Below are 19353 nucleotides of genomic sequence, written 5' to 3' on the forward strand. Positions count from 1 at the left end.
TATATTACATCTCTATAACTTATTCATCTAACGTAACTACAACTTTGACCAACATTTTCCTTCCCCCCTAAACTCCTTGTAGCCACTGTTCTACTCTCCGCTTCTATATATTTGACTTTTTTAGATTCCATATATAAGTGAAATCATGCAGTGTTTTTCTTTTGGTGTCTAGCTTATTTCATTTAGCATGATGTACACCAGGCTCATCCATATTGTTGAAAATGGCAGGCACTCCTTTTCTAAGGCTGGATAATATTCCATTATATCTATATACATATCTATAAAATAGAGAAGTATGCTAATTAACCAGGACGCCATAACGGGTCGACAGGACAGGAGGAGGTTGGGTGGTGCCACGTAATTTCAAATCGCATGCTGGGCTTCTAGTATACATATAAATATATGTATTCACACACATACATATACATTTTCTTATCCATTCATTCATTAATGAACACTTAGGTTGTTTCCATGTCTTATCCATTGTGATTAATACTGCAATGAAGATGGGAGTGCAGATAACTCTTTGAGGCACTGATTTCATTTCTCTTGGTTATGTATATACCCCAAAGGGATCCTATGGTAGTTCTATTTGTAATTCTTTGAGGAACCTCCATACTGTTTTCCATAATGGTTGTACCAATTTACATTCCCACCAACAATTTACAAGGGTTCCCTTTTCTCCACATCCTCACTAACACTTGTTAGCTTTGGGGGTTTTTGTTTATTTGTTTTGATAATAGCCATCCTAATAGATGTGAGGTGATATCTCATTGTGGTTTTGAATTGTATTTCCCTGATGTTCAATTGTATTTCCCTGATGTTCTTTTTATAAGAAAGTCTTAAAACGCATTCCCATGTAGCTTAGTGCCTCCCTTACCAATTCCACACTGACTGAATATGATAAATCTTTTGAATATTTAATAAATGAATAAATGCCTCATTATTGCTTTTATTTTAGTATAATTGGACATGGTTTAAAATATTCATTGGCAATTTATATCTCTTCCTCTGTTATCTATCTATCTATCTATCTATCTATCTATCTATCTATCTCCTTTGTCCATTTTTTTGTTGAGCTGAATTATCTTATTGACTTTCAAAACCTCTCCACAATATAGTCAAATATATTCGAAGATACATTCTTCAAATATACATAAAATCTATATGTGTCCTGTTTAGGGATAAATGATTCCAGTGACTAGTGAGACTTGCTTTGTTCCCATTCTGGAATGGAGCTCATCGCTCTCACCGTTTGTCATGTGGTGGAGGGATGCAGTCACCCAGACCCGAGGGCGGTTGCCGAGTGCCCTTGCTGCAATGTTCCTCATTAATGGCTCAGTGAAAGTCTTGTGATCCGTGCAGTCTCCTCTCTTCTTCTTGATAAACATCTTTTACTTACTGCTGTGTAATTGTAATAAGATTGCCCTGGGTCAGCCATATTAAATAAGTGATGAGCAGCAGAAAAAAGACAATTCATAGGATATTAACATTTAAAAGGAAATTTATTTTTGGCCTTTGCCCAAGAGTGAATTTCATGGTCTGTAAACCATAAGTGTGTATGTTCAGTCGAGGAGAAAAATTTATATCTGATATGAACCCTGGGAAAATTCTAGGGGGATTCAGGGATCTTCTAGGGGTACTGTAGGGTAAAATCTTATATTTAATTTGGGGTTGCATAAAATGTGTTCACTTTGGTCTAAAACTATTTATTATTCCTAAACAGTTCCATTCCTTGGCTCCCATGTACTATCGTGGATCCGCTGCAGCTGTCATAGTGTATGATATTACCAAACAGGTAAGCATGTCACCCTTAGAATTTAGATGTAATTTATGGTGATTCTCTCTCTTAGAAAGACCAAAGAAGAGATTTCACTGCTTAAATCTTGACAGTAGCCTGGAATGAGATTTCATAATGTGATTGTCAGGAATAATGAACACTAGATATTGAGTTTATTTCACCTGTATGTAAGGAAGATTCCAGGTTTATCTGCTAACTTAGATAAACAACAGTGAACATTCTTATTTATTTATTTCCTAGAGGCCTGGTGCACGGAATTTGTGCACTTGGGGGGGGGGGGTCCCTCAGCCCGGCCTGTGCCCACTCACAGTCCGGGAGCCCTCAGGGGATGTCCGACTGATGGCTTAGGCCTGGGGAGTGGGCCTACGCTGTCAGTCAGACATCCTTAGCACTGCTGCAGAGGTAGGAGAGGCTCCTGCAACCGCCACTGTGCTCACCAGCCATGAGCTCGGCTTCTGGCTGAGCAGCACTCCCTTGGTGGGAGCACACTGACCACCAGGGGGCAGCTCCTGGTGGTCAGTGCACATCATAGCGACTGGTCATTCTACTGTTGGGCCAAAACTGGCTCTCTGACATCTCCCAAGGGGTCCCGGATTGCAAAAGGGCACAGGCGAAGGGACCCTACCGGTGCATGATCGGGGCTGGGGAGGGATGCAGGAGGTTGGCCAGCCCTTGTGTCCAGGCTGTGTCCGGCCCATCTCTCTCAGTCCCGATCGGCCAGACCCCAGCAGCAAACTAACCTACCAGTCAGAGTGTCTGCCCCCTCATCGTCAGTGCACATCATAGTGACTGGTCGACTGTCTGCCCCCTGGTGGTCAGTGCATGTCATAGTGAGCAGTCTTAGCATATCATTAGCATATTATGCTTTGATTGGTTGAAAGGCCGACTGGAGGACCAGACACTTAGCATATTAGGCTTTTATTATATAGGATTTATTTATTCATTCATTCATTCATTCATTCAGGAGAGGAAGGGAGAGATAGAAACATCAATGATAAGAGAGAATCATCGATTGGCTTCTCCTGTATGCCCTTTACCTGGGATTGAGCTTGCAACCTGGGCATGTGCCCTTGGCCGGAATCAAACCTGGGACTCTTCAGTCTGCAGGCCAACGCTCTATCCACTGAGCCAAACCTGCTAGGGCGAACATTCATTTTTAAAATTGACTGTTTGCCTGTAGAGGCAGGGTCATGCCTGCTAGTACTGTTGTCCAGAATGTCAGCTTTTTAGGAAAAAGAAAATTATTTTTTAAGTTCTGCATGCTTTATAATTATAAAAGACCTTCTATTAATGTTTCAATCACACTACATAAAATGCCAAGGAGAGTGTTTATGTATGGATAGTGTGTTTGTGTACATATAAGTATATTTTTAGTGTTCACATTGAGGATCCAGGATATCAACAAATGACTGCAGTGGTTTGCTGATATTTTTTTTTTCCACTCCTGGAGCGCTGACTCAGTGCACAGGACTGCTAGTTTAATGAGTCATCACAGTTACAATCCAGGAGTTCCTGACCACTTTTACCTAAACGTGGTGTCTATCTTGGCTTGTTTCCTGGAGGACAGTTGTGAGTAAAAGACAGAAAGGAAAACAGACTCTAAAGTGTGTGTGTGTGTGTGTGTGTGTGTGTGTGTGTGTGTGTGTATGAGAGAGAGAGAGAGAGAGAGAGAGAGAGAGAGAGAGAGAGAGATTCCTTTTTCTTTCCTGAGGTAAGCATGAACATTGTCTTAGTCCTATGACTTAGTCCTTTTTCATGCTAAGTCAAAGCTATACTTTTTTTTTAGATTTTATTGTTTTTTTATTTTTAATGGAGCTATTATTACTTTCTAAGTTAAACTTATTGTGGTGACATTAGTTAATAAAATTATATAGGTTTCAAGTGTACAACTCTGATACATCATGTGTAATTGCAATGTATTTACCACTCAAAGTCAAATCTTCCATCACCGTATTTTGACAACCTTTACCCTTTACTACCCCCTCATCCCTCTTCCTTTTGGTAACCACCATACTATTGTCCATGTTTATGAAGGTGTTTTTTTCTTGTTTGCTTTCAGTTTTATTTTTTATTTGTATTTTTTTACAGAAATATTTTTATTAAATTTACTGGGGTGACATTGGTTAAGATTATATAGCTTAACTTTATCAAGTTCCAGTTTTAGAAAAGGAAACCTTTTATAGGCTATTTAACTATAATTTAGCTAATATTAGAATGTGTATCAAGATAGGGGTAGTTTGTTGATCTACGTGAGCCTCCTGAAAATATTTTTCTCCACTCAATTGTGTTGGGTTTGTATTTCCACTTGGTTGAAATACTGTGTATCGAATTACACAGGATTATGTGCATAGTGTTATGTTAGGAACACATAACTCTAGTATGTTGATGGGTCTTTCCAATGCTTGATTTATCCTTTGGATTTAGGACTCATTCCATACCTTGAAGAAATGGGTGAAAGAACTGAAAGAACATGGTCCAGAAAACATTGTCATGGCTATTGCTGGAAACAAATGTGATCTCTCAGATATTAGGTAAGATGCATTTAAAATTTTTTGTGTGTAGTTAACCTCTATCCCTGAATGTCTATGTGTAAAAAGCTGTCATGCCTGCATTATCCTCAGTTGTGATGGTCAAGGTGATATTAAGAGTAGAATTAAGGGAAAATAGTAGGGAATTTGCAAATTTGATGGACCACACAGTAATGAATATTAATATAAAACCTCCTACACACAGCACAGTTACATCCCTGACACTAAATGTTTTGGGCTACATGATTTTATTATTTTTATTGTTACCTTTCATTATTATTGTCATTGTTACTACAATCACCATTTTAGTAACTTGCATATGGTAAGGAGAGTTAGATTTTTTTTTTTAATTCTTACCTGAGGATATGGTTTTATTGATTTTAGAGAGAGAGGAGGGGAGAGGGAGAGAAACATCAATGTAAGAGAGAAACATTGATCAGTTGCCTCTCGTAAGCACCCCAACTGGAACCTGAACCTGAAACCTGATTAGAAATTGAACCCATGACCTTTTGGTGTATGGGACGATGTTCTAACTAACTGAGCCACATCAGCCACAGTGAGAGATTCTTAACGTTTTCCACACATCCCTGTTCGTTTTATTTCTATACTTAAGTTAAAGATGTAGTAAAGTCTGTAATATCACTGTTTTGTTCTAAGATCTGAACGTGGCCCATCATATATGAACATTTTGGCTTGTCCCAGAAACACTGGATTGTTGAATTTTTATACCTGGAGAGATGTTTGTAGACACACAGTCCACATGGGCTAGAGATTTGATAAGCTACTTACTTTTACTCAATAAAAATTTTATGAAAGAAAAATAGAGAATTTGGGTTGTCTCCATTCCTCTGGTTAATTTAATTCTCAGCAATTCCAGTAGTTGATTTTCATAAAGACAATCACATCATGCTCCAGGTTTTGCTAATCCAAATATGATTAAACCAAAGTTAAATAACAGTGAAAAAAGATCTTGCAAAAGCTCTTAACATGGCTTTCAACAAATTGCTCTGTTTCTTTGGGATTTCAAAAGCTTTATATCACATTGCATTGGGTTGGTTTATAATAACAGCCATCAACACCAATTAATCATTTGTTTTTCTGGGGGCTGGACAAACGTTTAAACTCCCCAGACTTAGTTCAGATCCCTACCTTCTTTACTGTAATCCTAAAGCAGTTTACTTGTCTAGTATTCCCAGTATAACTTTTGTCATTAGAAGGGGGTGGCACGGGTGGGTAGAGATGGCCTTTGCTGAGAGAAGGTGCTATCATCTGACACCATTGAACTGCGGTAAAGGTGTGACTTTAAGTGAATTAAGCCTTGTATATTGTGGGAGAGCTGACAGACTAGAATCTACGCAGAAAATGATTTAAACTTGAATGGAATTATTTGGTTACAGGGAACCAAAACCCAATTGAAATTAATTTCAGGGGGGAAAAAAAGGTATTTATTGGAAGGTACTGGTACCACATGGTAAAACACAGAGCTGCTTTTAGCTCTGGTATGCCATATATTCCAACTTTAGTCTCTGGCACTCTCTGTTTCTAGTCATTTCTATGGAAGGATTTCCCCCATCATGATAAGGCATTTGTGGTCAAGGGAGGGGACTTGGGTAATACAAAATTATTTTTCCGCCATAACTTTAAGAATGGGAGGGTGACTAGTTTGGAAGAGGGGCAGTTTTTAGTAAAGTACAGCCTGGGCAGACAAAACATGTCTGTGACATGTTGGCTTGGCTACTGGCACCTAAAGACACTGTTTCCAAGGGTGAAATTCAGCTTTTATGCACTGTATAGGGTTCTCCTCAGCAAGCATTCTGCTTTGTGCTAGCCAATTCCTACATGTACAATTTTCATAATGCATAATTCACCCATCTCACGTCTAACCACAGATTCACTCACAGCCCCTCCATGCCCAATGGGAGACAATTCAAGACCACATCCCAGCTACTACATCCAGTGGAGACATCATGGGCCACTGTCACACGAGTCCTAGTTCTCTGGGTAATATGATACCCTTTCTCTTTTAGTTTGGCCTCAGTGAGGTCTGAATGTGGCTTCTAAGACCCCGCAGTTGTAGTTTAAAGTGTGGAATATCTATCTGTTGTTATACTCAAAGTTATTTTAGATCTGCCTGTTATTGAATTGTTCAGAAAGAAATAATTCCCTTTGCAATTCTCTTTCAAACCTCTGGTTAAATCAACAAGAAAAACTAGTTTGATGTAGTAAATTTAAAAAATTTAAACATTTAAGTGTTAATATTTTTATTAAGATAACTTATAAACCATAAAATGCACCTGTTTGAAGTATATAGGTCAATCAATGTTAGCATATTTATAGAGTTATGCAGTCATTATGACATCTAATTTTAGAACATTTCCATCATCCTACAAAGAAACATCATGCTCATTTACAGTTACTTCCAGTTTTATATCATTTTCTCTTGTGCTTGATTTAATCTCATACTGTTTTGTGCAGTAACATGCTGTACTGGCTTATACCTAGGAGCAATAGAATATACCATATATCCTAGGTGTGTCGTAGGCTGTACCATCTAGACTTGTGTAAATGCTCTCTGTGATGTTTGCACAATGATGAAATCACCTAACACATTTCTCAGAACATATCCCCGTGGTTAAGCAGTCTGTGGCTGTAGTTGTCTGCAAAAGGCCCTCCACCTTAGACTGCTTTCTCTGTCTCTGTCTCTTGCTCTCTGAAAGGGAGAATAGGAAGTATAAAAATAAGTGTTAAAAACTTATTAGCTTCAAGCTCACATGGAACATTCTCCAGGATAGACCAAATATTAAGCCGTACCATAAACTTCAATAAATTTAAAATAATTTAAAATCATACAAAGTATGTTTTCTGATTACAATGGAGTTATATTAGAAACCATCAACAAACGTGAGGATGTGAAAAACTGGATCACTCACACATTGTTGATGTGAATGTAAAATGGTGCTGCCACTTTAGAAAATAGTACAGCAGTTTTTTAAAATTTATCTTTGTTGTTGAAAGTATTACAGTTGTCCCCCTCCCCCCCTACTGACCCCCTTCACCCAGCAATAAAAAACCCTAAATATGCAATTACCCATTTGTCCCAGCAGTTGCACTGTTGGGCATTCATCCCACAGAAATGAAAACTTTGATTTATACAAACCTGCACATGAATATTCATAGAAGCTTTATTTGTAATTGTCCCAAACCAGAATCAGCCCAGATGTCCTTCAAAAGGTGAATGGCTTAAACAGACTGTGGTGTATCCATGCCGTGGAATATTACTGAGCAATAAAGAGAAACAAACTAATAGTACATGCAACTTGGGTGAACCTCGAGGGGAATTATGCTGAGTGAACAAAGCCAATTCCACAGGTTTCATAGTGTATGATTCCAGTTGTGTAATACTTTGAAATGAAAACATTTTAGAAATAGAGGACAAACTAGGCTGCCAGAGGTGATGGTTAGGGGCTGTGTAGGCTGGAGAGAGGGAGGAAAGTGGACATGGATATTAAAGGGCAATACAAGTTCTCCTTATCATATCGGAAGTGTTCAGTATCTTCTCTGTGGTAGTGGACATGTGAACCTACACAGGTGATAAAATGGTGTAGAACTTGCCCTGCCGGTTTGGCTCAGTGGATAGAGTGTTGGCCTGCAGACTGAAAGATCTCAGGTTAGATTCTGGTCAAGGGCACGTACCTTGGTTACAGGTTCCCTGGCCCTGGTTGGGGTGCATGCAGGATGCAACCAATCGATGTGTCTCTCTCACATCGATGTTTTTCTCTGTCTCTCCCTCTCCCTTTCACTCTCTCTAAAAATCAATAAAAAAATATCCCCTGGTGAGGATTAGCAAAAAATAAAATAAAATTTAAAAATGGTGTAGAACTTTACACACACACACACACACACACACACACACACACACACACAGGAGTACCAATAAAACTGGGGAAGTCATCCTGGCTGGGTGGCTCAGTTGGTTGGAGTGTTGTCTCTTACACCAAAAGGTTGCAGGTTCAATTTCCTATCAGGGCACATACTTGGGTTGTGGGTTTGATCCCTGGTGGGGTGCGTATGAGAGACAACCAATCGATGTTTCTCTCTGTCTCTAAAAATCAATAAAAACATATCCTGGGGTGAGCATTAATATAAAAATACTGGGGAAATATAAGTAATATAGAGTGAATCAATGGCAGTATCCTGTTTGTGACATCATACTATAGATTTGGAAAACGTTGCCATTTGGGGAACCTGGGCAAAGTGTACAAAGAATCTATTGGTATCATTTCATATAACTATGCTATGTGGGAATCTCCAGTTACCTCAATAAAAATTTCAATTAACAAAAAGCTGATTGAGATAAAAATAATAACTAAGTATTAAAACAGTGCCATATTATAGATATATATATTCACAATATATATGCATACACACACACACACACTGAGTGGCCAGATTTTTATGATCTCTGAACACATAATAATCTGGCCACTCAGTGTATATCCTATATAATAAAAGGCTAATATGCAAGTTGTCCCCTCAACCAGGAGTTCGACCAGCAGGCAGGCTGGCCAACCGCCCATGTCCCCTCCCCCTGGCCAGGCTGGCCGGACCCCACCTATGCACGAATTTATGCACCGAGCCTCTAATACAGGGGTCCTCAAACTTTTTAAACAGGGGGCCAGTTCACTGTCCCTCAGACCGTTGGAGGGCCGGACTATAGTTTAAAAAAAACTATGAACAAATTCCTATGCACACTGCACATATCTTATTTTGAAATAAAAAAACAAAATGGCAAAAACACCCTCATGTGGTCCGCGGGCCGTAGTTTGAGGACGCCTGCTCTAATACACACACACACACACACACACACACACACACACACACACACACACACTGAGTGGCCAGATTATTATGCGTTCAGAGATCATAATAATCTGGCCACTCAGTGTGTGTGTGTGTGTGTGTGTGTGTGTGTGTGTGTGTGTGTGTATATATATATATATATATATATATATATATATATATATATATATTAATATGATTAAATAGACTTTGGAGGCCAAATGATGAATTTATCCCCAGAACATACAATGTACAAAAGGAAGGAAAATCAGATAACTATATTAAAAACTCCCATTTAGGAATGCGGGGAAGCCTGATGGATTGGCCCTTGCCCAGAGTATAAACTTTCCCCCACTAGATAAGCATGGTCTGGTAAGCATAGTCTGAAGTGACCCATCAGCTTGTTGACACCTTTCCGTGGCAGTGGAATCAGATTCTTGGTCAACCAATCTGGCTGCTCCAGATTCTGCCTGCTGGTACGACTTTTTCTGGGGAGTTAGCCAAATCTTTCACTACAAACTTTATTTAGAACTTGACCTTCTTTTACTTTAATCCTAAAGCACTTTGCTCTCCTATAATTGTCAGACACCATATTTTATTTTCATTGGAGGTTGGAGAGGGACAGTATCTAGGTTTGGTTGTGTATGTGAGTATGTGTGTGTTTGTGTGTGCATTTAGGTAGTATCACCAGTCTCATCCAGCAGACTGTGGTCATGTAAACTTGTACATCCTTAATAGGAGCTTTGTTTGCCTGTTGTATTTTGAGAAGGTACTGGAATTTGAGTGGAATTAACTCCCTGAACTTGACTCAGCCCACTTGAGGTATTTGTGTGCAGAAGTGCCTCCAGAGGAGAGGCCCCACCATCAGGTTAGTGTGTTTCATATTCATGATGCTCCAGAAGGTCTAACTACACTAGCCTGACTGAAAGGCATTCAGAGGCATCTGGTCGGGGGCATTCAGGACTTCTGGTTTGGATTTTTTTAAAGCTACTGATCTTTGTGAGAGATTTTCCTGGGTATCTTGAAGAATTCCAGACAAAATCTTTCTGTGCAAGTTGTTGTGACATTGGAGTAATGTGTAGTCTCTTGAATCTGAGGTGAGGAAGTAAACTGGATTGATGTTACGGTAGGTAAGCAGAATGTACACAGTAGGTGCTCAGTGGATGTCACTTCCCTACTTTTCCGTGGTTCCTCTCCCTCCCCAGTGGAGATGGGCCTTGTAGAGAAGCTCTGGTAAGGGAGTGTGCCATTCCTGATGGGGCCTGGGAAACGGGGCTACCCCCTTTCCCCTCTCATCTGCTGATGCTGAAGTAGGGATTGCAAATTTGTGGACATTTTAGGGATGTACAGGGTTGAAAGAAAGTAAGAGAACCTTGACTGAAGTGATGGTGCAGAACCTGAGGTAACAGCTGACTTGAAGAGCATGGGCAGCTCAGAGCAGAGAGAGTAAATGGTGTGACTTGCCTAACTCAGATGGCAGGAGAAGCTGACATGAGTCTGTGGCGGGCCACCAAGTTTCTGAACAAGTAATGCATGGCATGGCGCTGATTCCAGTGACTCTGAGGAGGGCAGATTTGGCCTGTGGTCTATATAGAAAAGAAACGTTCTTCAGAGAGAATATGAAGAAACTGCCTGGCCTTGTGTTGGGCCTGGTGGAAGAATTGGGGCAAAGAAGTCTTGAAAAGAAAAAAATGAAATAGGTCACCTTGATTTAGTAGTTTCAGAAGTTCCATGAACATAACATCATGAAGAGCACTTTTTAAAAATTCAGATTCCAGGATCCAACTCCAGAGATTCTGATTCACTAGGCAGGGGTAGGTTGGGAACATATGCATTTTTCAAAGTGATTTATGACCTGGCCAGTTTTGCTCAGTGGTAAGCGCATTGGCCCACAGATCAGAGTCTCAGGTTCAATTCCCAGTCAAGGGTACATACCTTGGTTGCAGGTTCCCCAACCCCAGTAGGGGTGCGTGCAGGAGGCAACCAATCGATGTGTCTATCACATCAATGCTTCTCTCTCATTCCTCCTCCTCCTTCCCTTCCACTCTCTCTAGAAATAAATGGAAAAATATCCTCGGGTGAAGATTTTTTTAAAAGAAAGTGATTTATAAGGGGTCCATGGGCCATACTTGGAAAAGCATTTGAGTTAGATGAAAGGAACTTATGGTAGGGAAGAAGGAGGGAGAACCTAGCTAAGATCTGTGCAGGTCTGATTTCAGGCCACATATGCCTGAGCTTCCCTCTCACCCTCAGATCTCATGGAGACTGGAAATAGTGGCTTACCATCACTCACGATCCAGAAGCAGTTATTTGATTTCCAAATTAGAAATGCTTCCTGATTTGCTGATCATTTGGACATTGGCCTTCCTCCAGTGGGTTCTGACTTAACCTGCTCTTCAAGCTCAATGGTCTCCTGTGGCTTTTCCTTGGAATTCCACCTCTTACTGGCATCTTTAGGTCTGTGAAGGAATCAGTAAGGATGAGGAAGGGATCATATAGAAGTGCTGATGGGAGAAAAGCTCTCAGGCCTGATTGATTTTATCTTGCAAATGGTAGCAGTAGGAAGTTACCTAACAAAAGTGATAGTGGAAATTAGGGGTTTAGGAGTGAGGGAACCTTCTACTCAGAGGTGGTAGGTAGGTGATGACCTGGAGATAGGTCTTCTGTCATTGGCTCTCTTTGCCCAAGGTTCCTCCCATTGTCCATAAATACAACCCGGGAGGTCATCAAGGACTGGGTGTCCTCTCTCCTCTCCTGAGAAATGGACTCATGGTCTCTAAGATCTTATATCAACACTTCTGCTATCTCTAAAGAAAGGGTGAGAGAGATTGGTGGGGCTGCTGCTGGTGAGTCAAATTTTTTTCCTGGAGTAGAGGTTGTACTCCAAGAAAGAAGCATCTGAGGGTAGAGGTGAAACCAGGGTGGGACAAAAGGAAGGAAATTTGTGCTATCAGTTTTCAGTCATTCGATTAGCAATACATTTTTCTTAGTTCTTTTGTGTATAGAAAGAACTAAGGGAAGAACATGAAAAGAGAAGAAAGTACTTTCTTTTGAAATATTTACTTCTGTTTGGGGAGCCGAGAGTAGTGCCCATGGGAAGGAAATATCTAATGAGCAATACAAGACTGTATTTAACAGAGTTCCAAAAGTCATGGTGCAGATAGGACAAAGGAATTCAGGAAAAGGAAAGCTCTAGTTATCTAGAGTGATTTGGAAAGGTTTGCTCCCGGATGAGTCACAAAATAAGCTGTTAAGGATGAGTCCTGTAGGAGGAAATTCCAGGAAGGGAAGATAATGGACAAAGGCATGGAGGTGGGAGGGAGTGTGATTTGTGTTATGGGTGAGGGGACATCAAGAGTATCTCCCTGATGGCTTGCCCTGGGGAATGGAGAAAAAGATAGCTAGATAGTAAGAAGATAGTTTATGAATGGCTTTAAAAGTATGTAAAGTGGTTGTCCCGCCAGGGCATGTGCCGGGGTTGCAGGCTCAGTCCCCAGTGTGGTGTGTGCAGGAGGCAGCTGAATGATGATTCTCTCTCATCATTGATGTTTCTAGCTCTCTTTCCCTCTCCCTTCTCTGAAATCAATAAAAACATATTTTTTTAAAAAATATGCAGAGTGGTTTGGGCTTGATGTGCTGGGCCAGGATGGCAAATACCTGATGTTCTTGCCCCCTCTTCCCTGTCTCTCAGACCCGTGAGTTGTTGCTTGCACTCAACATACCTGAGAAATTCATCCTAATGACAGCTGTATTTTGTACATTTTCATACTGTTCTGTTTTATGAGTGTAATACAGTTTATCTGTCCATCTTACTGTTGATGGATATTTGAGTCACAGCATTGTCTTTTCCTGAGTCTATTGTGGCCTCAGGTGCCTTCTTAACACAATGAATGCTCATGTAGTCACCACCAGTTAAACAGAGGAAACCTATTTGCCAACCTCCAGGTAGGCTGCGGGAGCATTCTGAATTCTTGAGCAAGTAAGGATTCATGCAATTTCCTCTGTTATCTAGAGCTAGAAACTTGGGTGGAAGTTGGGCTTGGCAGCCTAAGTTCTCCATCTACAGCTTCCTGAAATACACACCAGCCAAGTGAGAAATCACCACACATCTGTTGTTTCAAATTTTGGATAAAGTTAAGGTCTTTAGCTGACTAAAAATATATTTGGAAATACATGTTTTTACTAAGAATGTATAAATTGCTTTCATTACTTAGATGTGACTCCAAAACTCATTCCAGTCTTAGTAGTAGGCCAAAAGTGGATATAGGAAGTCCTTTAAAATTATACAAATCAAATAAGAGAACTTGAGATGCTGGATAATAAAAATACAACTTATTTTAAATACTAAAAAACTAAACGCACAAAGGCCAATGAACATCAGAAACCACCAAAAGGTCTGGAATATTATGACCAGTGTTAAAATGCGCATAGAATTTGTTCACGTGAGGTGAGGAAGCAGAGTAGAGGCTGTGCTGTTAAAATATGTGTTTTGTGCTCCAACATGGGCCGCGCCTTCCGGTGTTTCTGTCTTCTGATGCTGTGCAGGTGGCTGAGCCTGTATCTACTACCTATTTTCAAGCAGGAGGCTAAGACCAAAAGACCAAGCTCCCCCAAGAGCCAAGCAAAGGCATCTGGAATCTCTTTTTCTCAGTTTTCAAGTATTTTTAATGAAGAATCTGTAAAACATTTATGTGTTTTATTCCATTTATTAAGGAATACTATGAATTTTAAAGAATAAAATGAACAGCAGTGTAACTGAGTGAACTTCCCTCCCCAGTTGTATCCTTAGCTCTTTCCCTTCATCCATAAGTAACTATTACTCTGACTTTTGATATAATCATTTCATTTTCTTGATATTTTGCCACCCATGTTTGCATTTCTAAATGACAGATTTAGTTTGCATTTTTTTAAAGTTTTTAAAAAAATGTATTTTTATTGATTTCAGAGAGGAAGGGAGAGGGAGAGAGAGATAGAAACATCAATGATGAGAGAGAATCATTGATCGGCTACCTCCTGCACACCCCACACTGGGATCGAGCCCACATCCCAGGCATGTGCCCTTTACTGGAATGGAAACCGGGACCCTTGAGTCCACAGCCCAAAGCTCTGTCCCCTGAACCAAACTGGCAAGGGGTTGTTTTTGAACTTTATATAAATGGAATAACCCTGTATGTATTATATGATGAATGTTGCTTGCGCTCAATATACCTGGGAAATTCATCCCATTGACAGCTGTATTTTGTACATTTTCATGGCTGTATACTGTTCTGTTTTATGAATGTAATGCAATTTACCTGCCCATCTTACTGTTGATGGATATTTGAGTTATTTCTGGTTTGGTGCTATTACGAACATTGCGTCCTAAACTTCGTTGTACAGTTCATAGTGTCACGTGTATATGAGTTTAATTGCTGAGTCACAGGGTGTGCAGATGCTCAGTTTTACTCGGTAATGTCAGTGTTTTCCAAAGTGAATACCAGTGCAGCATGAGACTTCCTGTTTCATTAAGTCTTAATACTGTAAGATGTTAAGGTGTGGAGTGATGTCTGATAGTAATTTCAGTTTGCACTTTCCCAGTTACCAATAAGATGCACTGGGTGCATCTTTTTATATCTTTATTGGCCTATTAAGCAAGTTCACTTTTATGTGAAGAGCCTATTTAAGTCTTTGTCACCTTTTCTATTGGGTCATTTACCTTAATCTTGTTGATTCATACAATTTAAATACACACACACACACACACACACACACACACACATACGTACATACATGTTATATACATATATATTTGATGCTATATATGTATGTGTTGAAATATCTTCTTCAAGTTTATGTCTCATCTTTTCACTTTCTTTATGTTGTCTTTTTATCATCAGAAATCTTTAATTTCTATGTAATAGTATGCATTAATTTTTTCCTTTATGCTTTTTTGGAGGTGGGTGGGAGGAGAAGGAGGAATGGTGAGTCTTATTTAAAGAAATCTTTCCACACTCCCAAGGTAATGAAGACATTTCCCTATTTTGATGATCTTTAAAACACGTTTTAGTTTTATTTTCCTGTCTGTCTTTAAATCACTTGGAAATTGATTTTATATATGCTGTGTAATTTTCCCTATATAGCTATCCAGTTGTCAGCATTCTGTAAGCCATTCTCTCCCCACTGATGTGCAGTATCGTCTCTCTTTACAGCATGCACCCCATGTGCACGTTTCTAGAGCTCTCTATTCTGTTCTGTTGGCCTTCTTACCCATCCTTATGCCAATATTACACTGACTTAACTATTACAGCTTTATTGTAAGTTGATAAATGTCCTAGACTGTGATCTCATCTTCAGTCTTTTTAAGCAATATTTGTTGGCCCCAGAGAAGTTTCATGACAGCATATAGTGTGGATGTGGATGTGTGTGCTATAGTCTGGTGGATATTAGGGAGTGTTCACATCTATATGTGGTGAGGTATGTGTGTTATTTTTATGGTTTGTTTGTTTGTTTATTTTTAATCCTCACTTGAAGACATACTTACTGATTTTAGAGAGGGGGGAGGGAGGGAGAGAGGGAGAAAGGAGAGGAAAAGAGAGAAAGAGAGGGAGAGAGAGAGAGAAACATCAATTGGAGAGAGAAACATCGATTGGTTGCCTCCCATATGGGCCCCAACCAGGGATTGAACCCATAACTTGGGTATGTGTCCTCACCAGGAATCAAACCTGCAACATTTCAGTGTAAGGGGTGACACTGCAATCAACTTAGCCACACCGACCAGGGCTATGGTTATATTTTAAAACAGTTAAATAAACTTATTTTAGAATAGTTTCATATTTGCAGAAAAGTTGCAAAGATAATACAGAGAGCTCCCATATAGCCCATATTTAGTTTCTCTTATTGCTAACATCTTACATTATTATGTTAATTTTGTCACCATTAAGGAACTTTATTAACTAAAGTCCATACTTTATTCAGATTTCATTGGTTTCCCCCTAATACCCTTTTTGTTATTGTTGTTGCTGTTGTTCTATGATCCCATCCAGAATATAATATTTAATTGTCCTGACTTTAGGCTCCTCTCGGCTGTGACAGTTTCTCAGACTTCCTTTATTTTGACAGTTTTAAGGAGTACTAGTCAGATACTTTGGAGACTGTTTCTCAGTTAAGGTTGTTCTGATATGTTTCTCATGATTAGACTGGGGTTATGTGTTTTTGGGAGGAAGATCACAGAGGTAGAGTACTATTTTATTACTTTATCATATCATATTTAAACATATCAAGGGCTCATGTTATCAGCATACCTTACCACTGATGGTATGGACCTTGACCACCTGTTTGAGGTAGTGGTTGTCAGGTTTCTGCACTGTAGTTACCTCTCACTTCCTTTCCTTACTATATTCCTTGGAAGAAAGTCTCTTGCTCAGCCCCCACTCATCTCCTTGAAGGAGGAGTATCTAAATAAATTATTTGGAATTCTTCTGCAGGTGAAATTTGTCTCTTCTTCCCTTTACTTATTTAATCATATATATATATATACTTATTTAATCATATATATATATATACTTATTTAATCACATATATACTTATTTAATCATATATATATATATATATATATATATATATATATATATATATATGGAGGTAATATGCAAATTAGGCTGGGATGTGTAATAGTCACGACTGATCAGGAGGAGGCTGCATGTGCAGGTGAGGCCCGGAGCGGAGACGGAGACAGAGACGGGGAGAGGGAGGGGGCCTGCCCGAGCTACCGTGCTGCCATGCCGGCTCGGGCAGCCACAGAGCAGACACAGGCAGGGGGGCAGGGGGTGCCTGGGGCAGAAGTCAGGCCCAGGTCCTGGCCGCCCACAGTGTCAGTCAGGCCTGACTTCCGCGGCAGCCTGAGAAGTAGACAGAGGACAGACCACTGAGTGTCTTATATACAATAGCAGGGAGCTTAAAGTGAAGAATGTCAAGCATGGGAGCATCCTGGTCTTGCTTTCATTTTAAGTGAACCATTCTGGTGGCTGTGGCAAGGATCAGTTTAGACAGCTGCATTGTTTTTGGACCCAAGAAAAAGAGAGACTGGTGTTGGGAACTAGGACTAGACAGAGGCAGTGGATCAGAGACATGTTTATGAGGAAACCTGACGGAACTATTTGGCTGATTACACAGGGATGAAAACAAATGGTATTAGCCCAGGTTTTCCAGTTTGGGCAACTTCGTTGAATGGGTGATTCTAATAATTGGGAGAAGGTATCGAGGAAAAGGAACAGTGTAAGGGAGCTTGCTTAGTTCAGCAATAGCCAAACAATTAGGACAGAAGACAGACTTAGTGCTCTTTCTTTGCTGCAACGTTTGTTTTTCTTCCTTCAGACACCACCATGTAAGGCTAATGTGCTATCTTTTCTCCTAATCTAGGATATTATCTATCTACTACACTTCCCTATCACCTAAATTAGCTTTCCTGCATGATCCCTTAAAAATACTTATCGAAGTCATTCAATGCTCTGTGAGTATGGAGACTTTCAAGATTTGGAAACATTATGAGCCTATATAGATTGATAAAGAGATATTGGGTGCTCAATTTTTAACAGTAAATATCAGATACTGAATGTGGTCATGCCAGAGGCATAATTTTAATGAGCCAATGTCTCTACTGAAGTGTCACACTTCAAAAGAGATCCTCTCAAATAATACAAAGCATAACACTCATCTGGGTTGCCTGTTAAAATGTAGGACCACACTTTGAAAAACACTCCTTCTAGAGCTCATTTTGGTGGGTAAATCTCCCTCCAAGTAAAGCAATCCTATATAATAAAAGTGTAATATGCAAATCGACCTAACGGTGGAACAACAGGTCAGTGGCGGGGGGGGGGCGGGGGGGCGGCGAGCAGGTGTCACCAGGCCAGCCAAGGCACATGCCAGCGGGCAGAGGAAGGGGACGGCGATGGTGTGTGTGTGTGTGGGGGGGAGGGGCAGCAGCAACCAGTGGCGGCAGGGCGATGGGGGCTGACACCATCCCCTGATCGCCCACCTGGTCGCCTCCCGCAGAGGGAGGCCATAGGTGGCAGCAGTTGCAGGGCAATTTGGGGCAGGGCCGCCCAGCACCATCCCTAGATAGGCCTGCTGGGGTTGCCTCCTGCAGAGGGAGGCCACCAGTGGCCATGGCGCAATTGAGGGCAGGGCCAGCTGCTCGCTGCCCATCCTGGTTGGCCTGCTGGTCACCTCCCACAGAGGGAGGCCAGACTGCGGCTTAGGCCCGCTCCCCGCTGCACTAAGCCGTCAGTAGAACATCCCCTGAGGGCTCTCAGACTATGAGATGGGGCAGGCTGGGCCTAGGGACCCCCCCCCCCTCGTGCATGAATTTCGTGCACTGGGCCTCTATTTATAAAAGTACAGACTCATTTGTATGCATGAATATGGGCCTAATCAATGGACATGAACACCAGGGGGGTGAGGGCATGAATTGGGGGGGAGGTTGGGGGATTAATGGAGGGATGAGGACACATATGTAATACCTTAATCAATAAAGAAATTTAAAAAAAAACAGACTCATTTATTTTATACTTTGGTTTTTAATGCAATACTGTGTTATTTAAATTGTTGCAGCTTTGGCTACTGGGAACTCTTTCTGTTGGCTCCTGTCTCCCTTAGCCTATGCCTATCACTTTGGTTTTTGAGCACTTCCTTACTTTTTGGTACATTATTTTCCAGGCTCACCTTGTATATTTGAGGGTACAGACCTAGAATCAGCCATGTCTCCAAGCAGCCTAGTTCCTTTCATTGGAGAATGGTATTTAGAAACTAAGATCAGCGCTGGGTGTGCTTGTTGCTACTGGGGTGTTATTGGGCATAGACCCTTTACGTGAACAGAGGTAGAAAATATATGCGTGTAGGCTAACCTGAGTATGCACACGTATCTGTAATTATTTCTATGTCTATCCATCTGTATCTAGATTAAGGTAAACATAAATTCATATTGATAACTCTGATTCTAATCCAGAGCCACATGACTCATTCTAACCTTCTTTAGTGTGTGTGGGAGGGATGTTTCAAAAAGTCATCAACTAATGTCTGACTAAGCTGAATGGTAAGCTTTTGTTCCTGGAGATTTCTTATAGATAAACAGTAATCTCTTCCCTTTGACTTTACATGCTGCCCCAAATTTCAGAGTTTCAAAATGTAACTTCTGTTAAGAATTATGGC

General features: G+C 40.5%; 1 protein-coding gene across 3 annotated transcripts in view; it reads left to right on the forward strand.

Annotated features, from left to right (window-relative positions):
- Positions 1–19353, forward strand: part of RAB31 (RAB31, member RAS oncogene family) — a 116920-nt gene that overhangs the window by 73718 nt on the left and 23849 nt on the right. For all 3 annotated transcript variants that reach the window (XR_013814252.1, XM_079785245.1, XM_079785244.1), the window contains exons 4-5: positions 1727–1798; positions 4226–4332. Coding sequence is in view for 2 of the 3 variants with exons in the window: in XM_079785245.1 (XP_079641371.1) it covers positions 1727–1798; positions 4226–4332 (179 nt within the window). In the remaining variant the exon portion in view is untranslated. The remainder of the gene's footprint in view (positions 1–1726; positions 1799–4225; positions 4333–19353) is intronic.

The sequence above is a fragment of the Cnephaeus nilssonii genome (genome assembly GCF_951640355.1).
Source record: "Cnephaeus nilssonii genome assembly, chromosome: 11".
Lineage (NCBI taxonomy): Eukaryota > Metazoa > Chordata > Mammalia > Chiroptera > Vespertilionidae > Cnephaeus > Cnephaeus nilssonii.